Here is a 19,052-nt window from a genome sequence, read left to right as displayed (position 1 = left end):
CTTTGCCATTGCTTCTGAATGAGAATCACCAGAATTTTTCAGCATGCTGGAAGTGTAATCATTAAATTATAATTTGTCTAGATAGAATATGTCTTCTATTCTGTGTGTAGTGTATTTATCTTTGGAATAAGTCAAGTGAAAAAGCTTTTTATAATAGTGTTTATATTTCTGGGAATATGTCTTGATTATATTTCAAATGCTTACTATTAAGCTTTGTTTCTAGAGGTGACATTTAAATGATCAGTTTAGCTGAAGGGCAATGGAATTTTAATTATTGACCAAGCAGATACTCCTGGTATATAATGCCATATTTAAATGCTGAGATATTACCATTTCAGATAGAGGACAAGTAAGTCAGACTGAAACTATGACTGACTGGGCTCTGAAAATTAAAGAAAAACATCCTAGATGACTAGGCACTAGGCTGTAATTCCTATAAAGAGCTACCACTGGTTAGCACTTACTGAATCTTTATCATTGAACAGAAGGCCAAGGGTGGAGGTTGTCCACCCAGGTCATACAGAAGTGGGTACTTCTGTCAGTGTAAAATTTAAGTGGGACACAAGGTAAGGAGTTTTTCCTTGATGTTGTTTTTTGAAGAGATGGAGATAAGTCCAGTGTGGTATCTTACACAGGATTAATTAGGCTGCCTGCATCCTTTTGCGCAAAAGGAGAAAGGGAGAGAAGTTGGAAGGAGCTTGAGTTAACCATGTTTTTGTTTAAATACCTGGTCTCAGAGGAGTTTTTCCTCATGCCTGAACCACATTTAGCGGAAATTATTAATTTCTTTTTAATGAACAAAATGTAGAATGTACCGCATGCCTGTGTATAGCATCCAGACACAGTATAGAGGTTTTAGAAGTTTACTGACTTTGTAAAGCAAACTGGCGTGTGGGAGTTCAATGTGCAGACATTGAGTGCGTGATTGTAATTAGTTGGGAGACTGGCAGATTGGCTTTGGGAAGGTAGTTAAGGAATAATTGTCTGTGTCTGGACAGGATTGTTGCTTGTTACAAACTACACTATTGCCTTACAGCTGGTGCTGTTTTATATTGCACAAGATTTATTTATTTTTTAAATGTGGGATAATGATTATATTTATTCATAGTGCTGTATTGCCCCAAATATGCAAGGTGCTACACAAACATATCTGAAAATACAGTCTTTGTCCTAAGTGAACTGATTGTGATCAACGTGAACTAGAAAAAGTATTGCCTGTTTTTTAAGAAGTTGAGTTTTCCCAAAAGGGAAATCTGGTTTATTAGTAGATTGATTCTAGTGATCTGAAGTCTATCACACATCGTCAGATATAATTTATGCTTGCAGTGCTTACAAATACTACATTACTTACTTGGGTGATGAAGTGTGAAAGACCTATCCACCATGATGGCATCTACTTAAAAATATCAGTTGCTTTTAATATCAGTTATTCTAGCTAGTGAAGAAGGTAAGCACTGATTTCCTCACAAATTTTTGATTTGCTTTCCTTTTTGCCTTTCAGAGTGCAAATTCACCTGCGCCAGTGGTAAATGCTTGTATCTTGGTTCATTGATTTGTAACCAACAGAATGACTGTGGGGATAACAGTGATGAAGAGAACTGTCTGCTTGTAACAGAGCATCCACCTCCAGGCATCTTTAGCTGTGAGTACTTGCTCTTCGTGTGCATCGGTGAATGTATGTATGTGGAATATGTCTGTTACTTCAGAAGTCAGCGTGTTCAGGAACTTGGTCTGCTGTTTGATCTCTGGGGGGGATGAGACAGGAAGTAAACGCTGTTTTTCTCTGAACCAACAGTGCTATATAATACGCTTTCTTCAGGTTTCTAAATCTGGAAAGTTGTAGTCATGTGGAGGGAAGTGGAGGAGTTTGTGCTGCAGGTATGAGGTTGCAATTGAATGGATTGTGTGCGGCTTCTGAAAAAGAAAGCATAATATTGGAAGTGATAAAAAATGTTTCCCGAGTTTCTAAAAAACGTTCTGTGCTTTGTGTGTGCGTAGTCTTCATATAGTATTGAGACTATTAAGAAAGTTGTAATCTTTCTAGTCATCATTTCTATGAACTGAATATATTTTATTAGTGTTGATATCAGCACCGTTTGGAAGGTCAGTGAGCTTTTGTGGATATATATTCAAAATAGCTTTAGTTGCTATTCTTTTGGTGTATAAATATCTCAGAGTGACAGAGTTTATCACCAGAATTCCTCTCTTAGTACGTTACCCTCTGTGATGGACACTGAAATCAAGTTTTGATTTTGTTTTTGCATCTTCTGCAACTATTTTTAAACCACGGTTCAGCTTTCTGGATGGAGGATAACTTTTCCAGTAATGTGTCTGGTCTATAAGTACAATAGAAGTGCTGTTACTGTGATGATTTCCTGTCATACATCAGGGTACTGTGTTACGTCAACATTTACTTTTAAAAAGATTAAAATTCTGCGTTTGGAGACGCTTTACTTAATGCAAGGATAGCAGAAACAAGCATTGCATTTATTAGGAAGAAGACAATTTGTCACATGCTCCCTAACCCATTTCCTTCCAGCTAGGGTTGACAATTGCTTGCCACAGATCAATAGGTCCACACTATGGTCAGTGTCTAATGGAGAAACTTGTGTATGGAATGAGGTATCTGGCACTGCTTTCCAATGGTGTGGTGCTGCCAATAATGACAGCTCTCAAAAATCTGTTTGAGTTCTAGCTGTGACTGGGTTATGAATATCTGTGTCAATTGTGTTGTTATTAATAATAGAGATTACAAGCAATATGTATCTGTAGATTTTGTATTAAATATATGCAATATTAAATGTGATCACAAGAGTGAATTCATAATAGAAACTTGTTAGGTGCTGGATATATTCCCTTCCTTCTCTTCCCTCTAACCTCCAACTTAACATATTTTTAAATGACTGATCTTGCACTTTTGCTGTGATTTCAAACATTTTGAAATAGTATTGACCTACATGTGTGTATATATTATTTCATTGTATTTTGCTTTTGGTTTGGTTTTTGGAATGGAAGTCTTGCTGAAGCCCCAGGACTGGCTGTAGACTTGGGTGACAGGTCCAGATCAAAATGTCATGTGTATTTCTCCATAAACTTAGTCTGGCCTTGGCTGTTGACTTGTTTAAAAAAAAATATGCCTTATAATTTGTGGATGCTAAGCTGGAAGCATATCTTTAAAGTACAAAAAGAGGGATTTTCTGACTGAGATACTGTGCAGCTCCTCCATTAAGAAAGCAAGTCAGCACAACTGTTTGGCCAAAAGGAGCTCTGAAAACCTCTGTAGTAGCAGATGGAGTGAAGGACCGAGTATTGCTTTGGTAACAAGCAGCTGCTGGGGCACTTATTTTGGAAATCTTGGGACAAGCTTGTTCCAGGGTGACATTACAGGCAAGAGAACGTAATTGCATTGCGTATGAACATTTATTTCCTTATTTGTTGGTGGTAATATAGTCAGCACTGTAAGTCCAGACCCCAAAGTCTCTGCAGCCTCATGCAGTGCTCGTGGTGACCGTTGATGAGTGTGTGGATGCATTGTAGATGGCTGGGGGATGATGGGGACACCCTGTTCCTTCTTGGAGTCCAAGTGGTCAATTTGAGCTCCTAAAGCCTCATTGATCAATTCATTTTTCAGCAAACCTCTATGCCAGTGGTAATTGGGCTGTAGTTGCAGCAGAAGTAGCACTGTGTCCTGGCCTTCTCCTCAAAGGCCTTTAGAGTCTACAAATCATTTCTTGTTAGATCCAGGGTTGGTAAACTTCCCAGTATTCCCTCAAATTGCCTCTCTCCCCTGAGGCATTTGAACAGCTCACTGATGTGAAGAAAGGCAAGCGGGAAAGGGAGTGGTGCAGGTAATCTGGCTGGTGGTCCCCCCTGTCTCAGGGAAGATGAAGTTCATCTACAACAAACCTGACAAAATTTGTCTCTAAGAAGCCTTTGGCAGTAGGTTTCCTACTTCTTCCACAGGAGCTGAGGTTGGTGTTATTTTTTTCTTCTCATGTCGGCCTTTTGCACGTGTGAGGATGATTCCCCTCTGGTAGATTAAAAAACAACAATAATAATAATAATAATACCAAGTTCTTTCACTTAAATTGTTTCCTTAAATCTGTTAATTTGTTCATTTTATCCAACTCCTTCTAAAACATGATGTACAGAACTGTAGTCCTGCTATTTAAGACCTCCCCAATGCTCAGAGAAGCAGAATAATTACATAGACTTGTTACATCCTTCAAGAACTGTGTTTGCTGGTTTGAAACAACATGGCAGATTAGTAGATTGTAGAGGAAATACTTGATTTATTGTCAGGAGCATTCTGAAGTGTTTAACTTTTTGCTTACCTTGTGGCAGAATGAGCATTTCATTATTTGTTGCGGTTTTGGATATCAATAACGAATGTACTTTTTCTTTGCAATAGGGACTGTGCAACAAGTGCTGGTGAAGGAAGAGACTTCTGTTCTAAACCAAATTTAAAAAAAGAAGTAAAACAGTGGTCTTAATGGTGGACCGAAGATAAAAGAATAAAGTCAAGCAAAAAAATAATACAATTATAAACAGTATTTCAAAGAAATGAGGATTAGTGATATTTATTATGTTGAGCATATCAGAATGTATGTTCTAGAAATGTCCTAGCTGATGAGGCTGCCTTCCAACATAGAAATACATACATTGATTGACTTCTAATTAGTGTCAAGAAGGTAACACAGCACTGTAAAAAGAAAACAAAACCAATAAAGAGGAAATCTAAAGCAAGAATTTCTAGGCTGGTCAGTGTTACATATCACCTCTGTTCTTTCATCTTCTTGATTGTGTGCAGTTCTTGAATGGGCAGGGAACTGATGAAGGAGCAATGTCTAAGCGTATGCTGGTCCACATTGCCTGTCTGGATTGCCTGTCTGGTTTTTGCTGGAACTGCTGTGATCTTTACATCAAGCAGGTCAGCCCTAATGTGGTATTCTTTCCCATCTGCAGTTTTTTCAATGAATCTCTTTCTCCCACTGTATTCAAAACTTCTATTCTTCTGTAGAGACAATATTAATCTCGTTTCACAATAATATATATACTGCCCCCAAACAATGTCTAAATAATTTTTCATACGGAAGCCCTGCTTCAGTTTATTTAAGCCATATGTGCCATGTTAGTGGTAGCCTATATTTCCAGGCTACTGAAGCATTTCTCATTTGTGTTCTTGCCAGCAGCCAAATCCAGAATGTCTCATTGTAGCTCATTGTTTTGTTTAGTGAAGTTGCATGAGCAGTGGTATAGAAAGACATTTTTTGTGGGTGACCTGCTCCCAGGATCTTGTGATTATAGCAGACGCTATTGCATTGTGTTAGGGTAGTTTAAATCTCATCCACTGAGTGTTCCTCCTTGCTGTTCTTACTCTGGCTGTGTTGTGAAGGCTGTTAATTCAGTCTTTCTAAATGTTGTTGCTGAACTCAGTAAGATGTCTCACGTATACAAAATGTATGTTTCTGCAGCCCTTTATTTTTTTATTAGTTTTCCTCTGCTGACTTGTAGGTAGAGTTTCCTTACGCTGCTATATGGGCAGTTTAGTTCTGTATAGCACAGAGAGACTGGAGGGCAGCTGGGAGAAATCAGCACCAGCAAAAGATGTATTAGCTAATGTGGGTTAGAAACTGATTGCAACAACACAAGTTGCCATCCAGGAAGTGTCAGTTGCTCAAAATACGTGCTAAGACATTGAAGCTGAATGTGTCAAGGTAACAGGTTAGGTACTGAGTGTTAAAATATACCTTCCCCTTTCCTAAGTGGGGACACCCAAAGAGAACTCTGTATTTCACTACGGGTCGCTTCTTACCAAGGAGCTCATGGCAACTTCTGGTAGGTCCACTTATTGTTTGTATTTTCCTCAGCTATTAATACTTACTGAAATAATACAGATGGCTATTCTTTTAACACTACTTTGAGGTTGAGGCTGTGTTAACTGCATGAAGCTGTGATTGGAAAAATGCAATTAAGAGTAGAATTTTAAACATTACAGACTTGGCCTTGTGGGCAGCTTGCTGCTGCATGTGACCTGCAAAATTTGGACTCTGAGGAATTGAAACAATGTGCCTGTTTCTAGCAGGACACAGTTCATTTGTTAGAGCATTTCCCTTTGTTTCGCAACAAATGATCAGCCTGCCTTGTCCTGCTAGAAGTAAATTAGATTTTGAAATGGAAAGTGTAGTCTGTTGTCTGTTTGCAGGCTGCAGTATTGAAGTCGCATCTAATTGAGTAGCATGGAGATTTTTAGAGATGGTGGAGATTTTAGGGCTTTGTTTGGTGGAAAACAGTGCAGGTCATCTTTGCTGTGATCTGTGTGTGTTCATGGGCATGTTAAATGTAAGTATTGACATGTATGAAAATTTGAAGAATGATAAAAAAAGAGAAACTAAATCCATCTTGTCGTGAAAATGACGTCTACATCAAATGTCAAGTTGTCAGCATTGATGGAGTTGATGTGGTGTGGCTGTTTTGGCATTGCAGGGTTTGCTGTAGGAGTTCATTTTCCTCTGCGAGGTAAAAGAGAAAGCGCACCACAAATATCTGGCTCTCCCTCTCACCACCCCCACCTACTTCTGTCAGCTCTCAGCTTTGTAGGGATCTGCAGGGGGCTGGAGAATGATTCTGTTTTAAAAACAAAAAGCTCAATCAAAGGAAAATATTTTGTTTAAAGAGACCTTTGGCATCCCCCTCTGACTGTGACACTGAATTTGCGCAGATAAAAACAACCGCTTAGATTTACATTTTGATTGTGCTTCTGCTTTCATGTGTGCTGGGCTGTCCCACTTCAGGTGAAATTTATCCATTTCTTTAAATATTTAGCAGTCTAGCATTGATGTTAATGAAAGTCTGGCACTGCTATTTTGAGAATTGCAACAATGATAGTAATTTTCAGTGTCAGATTACTGCTTCTCAGAGGAAAAGGGAGATGGGAGGAGGGAAGAGAGAAAAAAAAATTGTTTCGGTTCTAATAGAGTTTGTCATCAGCCTGGCTGTGCCAGACAGATGGATCATGAATACTGTCTAGACGCTCTCTGCCTGAGTGGAGCTGTGGTCTCTAAGGACAAGCAACGAGACGCCGGCTTAAGTGACTGGGGAAAGTCAGGACGCGCTCTCCTCTAATCAGATGGCAATCAATGCCGGCCGGCCTCCGCAGGCTGGGGAAAAGGCCCGCTGCTGCTGATAGCGGGTCGATACTGATTTCAGCTGCAGCTCGTCTATTACCAGCCTTTAGGGAGGAAAGGAGAGGCACAGTGTTATGGCACTATTGATTTCAGCTTTATGTGCCCGGGGATTGAGAGAGCTGTAGCTCAGGTGTAGAGCCCCCTGTAGGGGCGTTGGATGGGGAGAGCCGCCAGTGGGCCGTGAGGCCTGCGCGCGGCGCAGCTCCGTCAGCTCTGTTCATCATACCTGCACGTACCTGGGAACCTGCTGCTTGCTGCCTCTTGGTGTGGCCCCCTGGCTCAGAAGGCTTCATCCCTTCTCCCTACCTGTGCCTCCTCATGGCCTGTGCATTAAGGCGAGGTTTCATGAGGTTACATGCGCTTTGGGAAGGAGGAGCACGGAGGACAGTGCACCATTTAGTGATCTCTGGCACTGGTGCTTTTCTTTGTCTCTAAACATGACGACTGATAAGGCAATAAAAAAGTCATATGTAGCTCAAGTGATGAGCATTTCTTGACTAGTGCAATACAACAACAAAAATACCAAGTTAATACATATGGTAACTTACCTGAAAAGCAAGGGGCTCTCTGGGTTTTGTGTTATAGAATAAGCTATAACTTCCTTGGTTTTACTTCTGCATATATAACTAAACTCTAGATGGACATTTATTTTATTTTTTACTTAGAAAGCCCAGTTTGTTTTCAGCCTGTAATGTAGCCTTTGTTCTTGAAGTGCTATGAACAGGTCATGTGCTTTGTTTTGAAATCATTTCATCTTTGCATATTTTTGAAGCACATCATGGAAAGTTGGCAATTAGTATGGGCCTGGACATTTGAAAAGAGGGAAGCATTAAGGTCAATTCTGTGTTTTTCTTACTCTAATATTTTGTCTGTACTTTTAAAAGTGCTGTATTTGCTAGTATTTAATGTAAGCGATGAAGTAGACTGCTGGTCCCATGAATTCTGTAATAAAACTTAAGTGGAATTCAGTAACGCTAGAGTTTACCCATTTTTCTTCTGGAGCATTACACTATTAGCAACTCAGACAAGCCAGACACACGTATGTGGCCAATAATAACTATGAAATATGCCAGTACGTCAGGTATTTGCATCTGCTTACAAACAGGGCTAAACCAGCTAAACATTAATCATATTTCTACAGCTAATGAGAAAAGAAATAAAATCTCAGTGCCCTGCAGATGAGAGTGTGGGGATTCCAAGAGCTCTGAAATATGATATTATTCATTTGTGAAGTGTGTAAGTTGTATCGCCATTAATCAAAAAGATGTAGAAACAAAATTTGCTAGAACTGTGTGTGTGTTCTTCATATGCATTTCATTCATCCCTTATTCAATTCCCGTGAACTTTTAGGAAACTTCATCTAGTATTAAACATTACATTTTAATCAGATTATATCTTTTATTCCTGTTTCCCTTTTCTATTACTGATTTCTTATATATGTAAAAGAGAATTTTACATTCTTGAAGTATACGGTGTTTTAAAATCTTGGTTCAAAGGCTGATTTTCATGCATCGGAGAGAGTGTCTAAATTTCAGGCTGGAAATCTCCGAGAAATAATGCCATGCATCAGTTATGATGTGACTTTCTAACTTACAAGTGTGTTTGGCCCTGCAAGAGACAGGAGCTCCTTGCAGACCAGTATGAGGCAGGGAAACGGACTCTTGCGTACTTGCAAAGCATCGTTTTCAAGTTGTTTTCTCCACCAGAAGTTCTTAGTAGAAAAAATAGTCCACAAATGCAGGCCTAGATGTACAGAAACCACCATACAGTGTCATTGCATATGCACAATTCTTCTGCTGGAGAGAGGAAGAGAGTAAACTGTGAGACAGTTATTTATTGTCAGATGTTATTGCATGTACAACTAATAGGTGCTTGCACATGGCATCAGATATCATGTAGAATGGAACTGGGCAACTTTTGTTTATTTTATTTTCCATCCATGTCAGTAAGTATTGCTCATTGCTCCTTTTCCTTCCTGTGCACTTTTATTTGTAGGGGTCACTCTGTTCAGTGCCCTGGGAGCTACTTGGCTAAATCTCTGAGTTTTAGATGTAGTTCTAAAATCTTCCTGCATGAATTTTAAAGACATCATTCTCCATTTCATTCGTTCAGATCTGTTATCACTGGTAAATACTCGCTAGGAAGACTGCATTTGTGTTGTTTGCGCTTGGCTAGTACAAATGCCTACAGGAGCAGTCACAAATTATTCCTTCTATATAGCACTGGAATCTGTTCAAGTGTTTAGCTAGTATAAAGATTACTCACATATTCATAGGTCTTAAAGTGTTTCGAAAAACATGCTTAGAGGTAAATTAAAAAAAAAAAAAAAAAGTCCGCCCTCCCAATAAACAGACACATTCAAACTGAACAAGTTTCCTTCTCTAGGAATACTAGACTGTGATCTTTGATTGCTTTCCATTCTGCAGATGTATATCTGACCCTTTATCTTCAGATGTAGTCACCATCTTCGTCTCCCTGATGAAATGAACCACCTTGATTTTTCTTAAGCAGGCTCATTTTCTCCTTCTGTTTTGAAGCAACTATTTGAAGTGGAGATGATTTAGGAGTTTGATTGTGCATTCTGGTGTAAATACACACTGCAAATTTTATGTCTGAATTTCTGTGTGGCTTAAAATACAACATGTTGATGCTCAAAGAAATCCATGCTTTTCAGTGAACTCCGTGGACTGCCCTGTGTGTGAAATGATGTGTTTCTCTATCACAACAGTGTTTAACTGAAGCATGTTGATTTGGCCATTAGTGTGTAACTATTTTTCTTGGACTGGAAAGTCTGAGAAAGCCTATTACTCTGCAGTTTTGCAAGCATTCAAGATTGGCGCAAGCCTGTGTTGCCCCTTGTGGTTACTCCCTCGCTTGTCCCTGTGCAAATGTTTGGGCAGCCACAGAGGAATTGGGTTGGAGACCTGATCTGGTTCTGATTAACTCTGAGAAACTTCCACTTGGTTTCAGCCAATGTCATGTCTTTTGATTCTGTTCTCAGCTCAGCTGTGCAAGTGCCTATGCCAGCACAAGGCAGAGGGCAGTACAAGTGGCCACAGGTGGGAGTGCTGCATTCAGTGGTGGTACATCCTCGACTGGTTTAAGGTTTCCATTGAAACTGCAGGGTTAGTCTTTGTATTGCTTTTTAAAGCATATTGCATATGCTTAAAGACCTTTCCCTGAATACAGGAGAGTTTGGGAATTAAGAGCGAATTGTTGCTTTCCCTCTTCTCCCTCATTCTGAAAATCTCAGTTCAAGATACTCTCATTTGTCATGTTTTGTTCCAGAGAACTGAAAGAGAAGAGCAAAGCACCAGAATTTAGAACAGGGGGTCTCCCATGAGCATTCATGGATTTGTGTTTGTTTAGAATGAGCCTATGCGAGCAGAACGTAATATAGCATTTATTTTCAACAGTAAAGTCCAGTTTGGCTTAAGACAAGGTGCTTTATTGGAATAATGTTAGCTAGTTAAATGAATTCATAGGAACAGCTGTCCTGGGTCAGATCAAAGCTCAGCTAGCCCAATATTGAATCTGGCAATGACCAATTGCAGATGTGAAGTGAAAGAGTATAAGTAAATCAGGCATACAGTTATGCTTTTCCCAGTAAACCTGCTTCCTTGGAGGAATGCTGTACTGCTCCTCAGGAGGAGCACAAGATTTCTGCCCTTCGGAGAGAATTCGGTATTTAGGAAGGGGAGGTAAAGAGAAAATGCCTCTGTTTTATAAATATAAGAACACAAGGAGATCCATCAACCCCCTGCAAGCCAGTAAATGCGAGGGCATGTTGGTTTCTTCTGTTCAGCATATGCTTTTCATGTTAAGGCATTTTGAATATAGGACACGAGCTTGAAAGTGATGAATTCACTACAACTTAAAAGATGATTTGCTTGGGTTTTAGTTATTTTGTGAGGGACCGATACCCTAAATTTCTGTAAACTTACTGTTGTGTTTTTTTTTTTTTATTTTTTTTAATTTTATTTTATTTTTTCTGAATAATGTTTTTTGTTGTTGTTTTGATTCAGGATTTGTGGACTGCAACAGCTTTGTTTAAGAGTGAACCAAGTTCATTTTGTAATGAAAGCCAGCTTAAATTTGGCCTGGATGCTTGAAAAGCCAAATGCGCACACACAACCATGTACAAAACGCAGTTGTCACCCATGACTGTGTAGCACACAGGTATCAGGAACCATGGGAGTATGTGTGTCTACATTACAGCAGACATGCCCTCATTTTTGTTTTATTCACATGGATATCTTATGTAAGAAGGGAATACAGGGTAGTTTGCATTAAGAAAAATACCAGTAGCAACATGGAAACATCTATACCTCCTTGGCTCCATGAAAATGATATGGATTCTCTCTCGTTGTTTAAAAATACCCATGCTTTTAATCACAGGGTTTGGATTAAAATCGAGGCAAAAATATGTTTTTGTGTTCTGTTTAGCCCATAAATGAGAAAGTTGACCAACTGTTTATACTAAGCCATTGTAAGGAGCTAAAGCAAAACAGGTCAGGAGAGAAAGTTGTTAAGTTACTTTCTGTCGGTGACGGATGATTTTTTCTAACTTATAACATGGTCTGTGTGGATAGAGAGAGATGTATGTAGCACAGCATTAGTGCAACCATACAGATAAGATCACAGCTTAACTTATCTTGCCAGCAATATCGCTATGCCAGTAGCTTCCTCTTCCCTTCCTCTCGGATTTCTCCCCCTTCTTTTCTTCTGCTTCAGTATTGCTGTGTAATAGGTTCACAGAAGTAAGACATTAAGAACCTGGTGGGTATGGAGATAATAATGACGCACGATGTGAATACTGAGTCTGGCACCTAGTAGCACCTTGATAGAAATAGAAAGCTGTGATCACAGTATTAAAATATGCTAACAAGCTGAAGGAGCTAATGGGCTGATTTTTTACAGTGCAGATGTTCATCCGGCACTTGTGCTGAATGCAATAACAAATGTGTGGGGGCTGCTGGCGATATTATTGTGTTCTTGGCAGCACAGTTCTCCAAAACAATCTTTCCTTTCTTCTGTATTTTACCAAGATTTAGAATGTTCTTTTTTTTTGTGGTCTAAGATAAAGAATGTGTGTGTAAACAAATTAGTGTGACTAAGGCTGGTTGGGCTAGGGTTGTGTTTATTCAAATACAGGGTCCTGCAAGAACGTGTGCGTTATCATCTGTTCTAGTGGGAACTGGCTTCTCAGTTCTTGGGTAGTTCATGTTCTACATCTCCTGAATTTCAGGTAGTTCTATGTTAGTTCTTAAACGTAGCTCATTTGGCCAGGAGAAATGTCATGCTTCTTCACATTCTCTTCCTCGGTGTGCAGTGCTTTGCAGCTAATGCCAAGAATAACACTGTGGACTTGCAGAACCTTTCAGCTGTTTCAATAGGAAATGATTCTGACGTCTTTCCAGTTGACTGAGATATTCCTGAAGAAGGGACTGTTCCTACTGGTCAGAGATTTGCTAGCCCACGGCTGGAATCATTATGTTGCAAACTTACTCTTTTTTTGTTGCTGTTGTTCTCAATGACAAAGGTATACTGGCTTGTTTGTTTTAATGACTGGGATGAAAGGTGTATGTGGCTGTTGTTTGTATGAAGCTGTGGCTCTCATTGTGAATACCTGTTACTTTTGATAGGTCATTGCAATGGAGAAGATCAGTCAACTGGCCATGAGTATTGGTGCTTGCTGTGCTCCTCCAGCAAATGCTTTGCCATAGACCACAGGTTTCAAACTATTGTACCCTTTTTACAGGCCTATTATATAACACATGGGAAAAAATAAATTCCCTTGTTGATAGAACTGAAGGAAGGACTGAAATGATACAAAGAATGGAAGAATTGGTGATTGGTGTATAGGTCTTGCCAACAAATCCAGGTTTTCTGGGCACCTCTACAGCGGACTTCCTGTTCAGTCCTGAAGAAACCTGTATTCTTTTTCTTCCTTCATCGCTTTATTTATAAAATAGAGATGATTATATTCATCTACATTGCAGAATTAATAAAAGACAACACAAATTTTATATGGTTGAAGAAACGTGCAAAGAGATACTAAGCTGTAATAACATCAGAAAAACAGGTATTATACCGGAAGAAATAGTCATAAGCTGACAGTGAGAATTAAATATATATATATATATAAACAGGATGTGCTTTATGTTGTTTATTAACTTTAGCACATACTGTCCAGTATTAATAGGCTTATCTTTAAGTTTTCAGTTACATGTCAACATCTAAGAGTGAGGAAATGGATATGCTAAGTAGACTCCAAGTAGGTACCTAAATCCATTTGCATTAAAATGTGATTAGGGGCAGAAGAATAGCAGTTTCATCAGTCAACCATAATTCTAAAATTGGGGCAGCGTATCTTAAAAAATGGTGAACGTAATGATATTTGGTTGCGTGGTCTAAGTTAGTGAAGTCTGAAGAGGAATATCAGAAAGATTTAATCAAATGAGGTCAGCAGTCAACAGAATGATGGATGAAATTCCATCTCGATTAATGCAAAGTAATTCATACTGGAGGGCAAAGTATGTGCTATTAATACAGTTTATTGGATCCTAATTAATTGTGCAATTTAAGGAAAAGGACCAAAGTATCACTGTGGAGGGCTGAATAAAGACCTCTCTGCAGAACATAGTTGTGGTCAGATAAAATAGTTTGAATCAATAAAAGTAGGATGTGAAATGTTACGATGTAGTTACATAAATCAACACTTCACCTTTATCTGGAATGTTGTGTTTAATTATTGTTGCAGCACAGAGGCATGCCGCAGATGTAGAAAACGTCGGAAAACAGCAGAAAGAAGTTGTAAACAAACTTTGATATGAATAGAAACCAAAAAGGTTGGAATTGTTTACTTTTGAGTGCAGATAAATAGTGGGGAAATAAAAAAGTACACAGTACTACGAGTGATGAACAGAAGGCGGGTCAGGAACTTAGGTTGTGTCATAAGATTAAAAGATCACTCAGCGCAATTCAAAGCTGATAAAATTCTTTTTTCCATATCTCCTGAGACTGTAGGCGTCATTACCGTGTAATGTTGTGGATGCAGGAATTTAACAATATTTAAAGAGAGGAAGACTCTGAACACTGAGTCCGGTTGTGTATCAGCTAGCTAGAGAGTAGTGTTTAGGAAATGTCTAATAGGGCTGAGGTTTCAGACTTTTAACTGGCTTCTGACTGTAAGACAGACTGAGAGCTTGAGAAGCAGACGTTTCCTCCGTCTCATCCAGGAGGACAGTGTGTGGGCTCCCACGGGAAATGTGAACCTGAAGTCCCCAGTAAGTTGCTTTGAACCGTGACCGTGTGCAGCTACGATCCGAGTCCTGCTGTGCAGTTTCCCTAACTCAAACGAAATTTCTTCCATCGCATTCAAGCTTTCTTTCATTTCACGCAAGCAGAAATCCGGGCTGCTCTTTCATAGAAGGAGGATAACTGGCTAGGCTGGCACACCAAGTTGCTTAACAGTGAAAACTGTGGGATCTCTGCCAGCCCGTGCTGGATTATCTATTGCAAGCCAGCCACTGCCCCGGGAGGGGTGGCCAGCAGCCCGACGGATCCCCGGCACAGGAGAGTAGGCTGACGGGAACCGTGTACTAGGAATTGAGAGGAAGCCAGCTTAAGCAAGCAAGGCTTAGACTGAACCGTGTTGCAATATGGACTGGTATGTGATTCTTTGAAGCTTCCGACAGCCCTTCTGGCCATGAGGCTCCCGTAGTTAATAAACCAGACCCGCAGAAGTGCCTGCTCTTTAGACATAATGTACTGAACTCCACGCATTAATGTTTGACGCTAGTGGCCGAGATTTGTGGAGCCTCTCGTCTTGCAGCAGGTGACAGCGATTTCTCTGCTTATTGCAACACAAGCTGTCCATTAATTAGGACTTTGGGAGAGAAATGTGTGTAGGCTGTGAACATGCAGAGTGATGCAGAGAGGTGGGAAACAGATGTGTGGCCATATATGCACCAGCCAGCTATTACTCAGATACCATCCGTGTGCTAATTAGCTGCTGGAATGTTGAACAACATTGGTGCTCGTGTGATTAATTGAACGCAGCCCTGTGCTGGGTTTTCACACTTGTCTTAATCTCTACACGGTGCCATAACTAACACGCTTCAATTAATATTGTTTTGAAAGTGAGGTCCCTGTAACTTCCCTGTTACAAAAGATTTATTTCTTGGTGAGGATTACTGTAACTGTAGGGCCGTCAGCGTTTTGGACCCTTAGAGGAACGATATTGGGTTAATGCTGCAGATGAAACCTGACTCATCCATTTTGCATCCCATCATGCTAATGCACCCAGTCGGTGCCATGTCAGCTCTAAGGATTGCACCCTCACTATCTGATCCTTGCCTTCAGTGAAGAGCCGCCGATTTCTGAATTGCCACAGCTGGGTTCAAATACATGGTAATATTACCTGTATGGTGAATGCCTCCTTAGGAAAACTGTTGCAATTTATCCGGAGTCCATGTTTTACTATTTTATGTCTCAGAGTATAAATATAAATACAAATACTAGTGTTTCCAACTGCCGTACATCCAAAAATAAATGCTCACAGACATGTATAACATATTCTAGAACAGTCATTTTTCTTGTGTGAAGTCCAGATCCATGGCATATTTCAGCCCCTGCCCTTTTGTTGTAGGAACGTGCAGTAAGAGCACAAGTAGTGCTGCCGGACTGGGGACGTAAGTTACCTCCTACCACATCCTGCGCTGTATTCCAGGTAAAAGGAACTTCTGTAGATCAGAAAGAGGGACTCCAATGGTGCTGCCAGAACGTAAAAGCAGAGATGATTTTTCTCTGATCCCGTTTCTGGTTTTGTCAAATGTTTCTTATGCTTTCCTGAAACAACTTCCTCCTTTATGCATATCAAAAAGCTTGTGAATTAGAAGAGCGCTTTTAATCTTCCAGGTAACTGGGGAAATACTCCTTCTTTCCCTCCTTCTTCTCCCCCTCCTTATCTTCCCTCCCCACAGAATACTAAAACATTGTTTTTCCGCCACAGTTGAAAGGTGTGTCTCACAGAATACAGATGAGAGATTTGGCTAGCAAAAAATAAAGCAAAACAAGAGGCATGGCTTTCAAGTACAAATGGGGCTTTAGAGATCTCTGTTGGAAAGCCTGATTCCTACACGAGCACAACTGTTTCTACATATTGCCTGGAACACTTCAGTTGGCCACACTTTCTATTACGGATTCTAAAAAGACATCATTTGTCAAGTTAATAACTGTGTACAAAAATGTTTATGCATAATAAAGATAGATTTCAGAGATCTTTGAATGGCACCCACAGACATTAAATTCTGCAGTACTTTGCAATATACTGAGCCTGATTAGATGATGATAATAATTAGGGTTTCTTCCCCCTCCCCCCGCCCCTATTCTGCAGGACTAAGTGAACCTAACTGCTTGCTGAACCATATCAATCAGATTATTTTATTTATTTATTTATTTATTTTAAATTCTGGTCTCTGGTAAGGTTATTTCAGTTTCAAGACTTCACTTGCAGAGCGTGTTTCATGACAATGATGGTCTTTGACTCAAAAAGAGCAGTAACATGCTTTATAGCATTTTCCACCCAGATGCCTATTGCTACTGCTTATTGTAGGAAAAAAAAAAAAAAAAAAAAATATATATATATATCTTTTAGACATATAGAAAGTGAAATACAGACTGTGTAGGCTCTTCATAGAAATTCCTTAATAATGCCATGTATAAGCCACATTCAGAAGGTATGCTTGTCCCTATTTTCAATGGCAGTTAAGTCGCTTAAGTAGGACCCAGACGTGCAAATATCTTTCTATATGTGACTACAGTAGCTATTTAAGCTAAGGATTTAAGTAGACTGAATGTAATTATCCTCATTGCAAGACTAATACACCAGAGAGAAATGCCATAGGATTTTGTAATAGCGACGAGTGGTCAAGACATTACCTTTATGCTTTGCTAGTTTTACCAGCTGTGTCTCATTCCATTATTCATACATATATACATAGACACACACCTCTCTTCGAATTAATGATAGCTGTCAACTAGTGGGCAAAAAACCACACAGCTCCAGAGGTGACTTTCCAAAGAAAATCTGATTTCAGAGTGGAGCCACCGATTGCCAGAAATCTGCAGATGTGCTACGGAGCTTTCTGAGGTTTAAATATTTAGCTATGTTCATCAGGTGAGTCTGAAAAAAGAAATGCAGTTGTCAGGGTTTTCTTAGCTATCTGTTTATCTCTTAAAAAAAAAAAAAAAAAAAGGAAAAAAGGAACATATGTGCTCTGCCTTGTATTGTATTGTGTGTTGAAAACTAGGATTTTTAAATGTTACTCATAAATGGACAGGTATAGGTAGGTGATGATACAACTTAACTTGGATTCCTAGACTCTAGGAATAGACTGTTTCAACTGTTTTTGTTAAAAACAAGCAGCCCCCACTCCCAAAAAATCCCCACAAATTTATATTCCATGTGGCATATTTCATCGGTTTCTGCCACAAATGTACAGAAGCATGCTCTGCCTCTGCAGTAAAGCACAATATTCTGAGGCAGAGCTTGCTGACCATAAAGACTGAGACTTTTAATTGAAATGAGAGCAGCTATAAATATACAAGTCTTTGAAGACTTTAGCATGGTGTTGGCTTCTTTTCCTTCCTTGGTAGAGAGCTAGGATAGAAGGTGGACTTCTAAATGTATTTGGATATAAATAGTAAAGCATTTAACTCTTTCAGTTGTGTGGTATTTCTTTTCCATGTGATTGAATCACTCAGCCTCCTGAAGGGATCAGCCCTGATCTCCGAATCGAACCGCTGGCCTATGAATCATGTCAAATTTCATTTAAGTTTTTAAATGGAAATGGGAACATCTTGACGTAGCAGCCTCCATTTGATTCCTTCGCAGGCTATTTGCTGGGCCTGCTGGCCCTTGGCAGCCACACCGTATTGAAGGTAGGCATCGATAAATCACGTTGGATTTAATGGAAACGAAGCCCTCAACTTGCACTGCAGTTTTACACAATATTCCCACTGTTTATAGGAGTACTAGTATATTTTAATAGAGCTTCTCATTTGTTACATTACATATTCGTAATGTACAGGGCCTGGAGGAGATCCATTTGGCTGACCTCAAAAGCCTTGAGACCTCAACATAACGCTGCATTGGAGTATTAAGCCAGTGACAATCCGTAGAAAAAACAGCTGGGCTTTTAGGTGTGTCCATGAAGGATGGAGAAACACAGAAGGGCCAACGCTGGTTCGAGAGGGAACAGATCGAGTTAGATTTGGTGGAGAGACTGGAAGATGGATAACTTGTGGGAGGCAGAGCAAGGCTGCTTGACCAGTCAGTCGGTGGGAAGAAAGCAGGAGGTGTGGCAGATGGTGGGAAGAAAAGGTTGCTGCCTTTCCCAAAGCCATCACCCCGCCTTGTGTGCCTAACACCATCTGAAACTCACTGTGTGCACCCATGTTCCCATCCTGGTGATGGTCTTGAAGCTGGTTTGTTATAGCTGCCTAGGATTTTTGGTTCTTGCTGTTTCTGCAGGAGTCATGTATGTAAAACCGAACGGTCAGCCAGGAAGTTTGTGGCGCTTGGTTTGCAATCAGTCGCTCTGAGCGTGCATTAACAGCAATAATGTTGTTCCAGGTGAACATGCAGACCCTCATTTATTCAAACGTATGGTATTTAGGGCTCCTGATTGTGCCTGCTATGTTTTCACAAAGAAAACAAGTAGCAATAATTCATTGTTGTTAAAAAACAGTAAAAGCAATTGGGAAATTAAATGGTACAGGATTAGAGTCATAATTGCTCATATAGGGTGTCTCAGCTCAGGTTAGGGGTGAAAACAGACCTCATTCTTTCTTACGTAT

General features: G+C 39.8%; 1 protein-coding gene across 1 annotated transcript in view; it reads left to right on the top strand.

Moving 5' to 3' along the window:
* LDLRAD4 (low density lipoprotein receptor class A domain containing 4) overlaps positions 1-19,052 on the top strand; it is a 273,594-nt gene that overhangs the window by 137,855 nt on the left and 116,687 nt on the right. The window contains exon 4 of the mRNA XM_084281972.1: positions 1,502-1,642. Within this exon, the coding sequence (XP_084138098.1) occupies positions 1,502-1,642 (141 nt within the window). The remainder of the gene's footprint in view (positions 1-1,501; positions 1,643-19,052) is intronic.

Source organism: Netta rufina (assembly GCF_964035555.1).
Source record: "Netta rufina genome assembly, chromosome: 2".
Taxonomy (NCBI): domain Eukaryota; kingdom Metazoa; phylum Chordata; class Aves; order Anseriformes; family Anatidae; genus Netta; species Netta rufina.
This window is presented reverse-complemented; position numbering and strand designations above follow the sequence as displayed.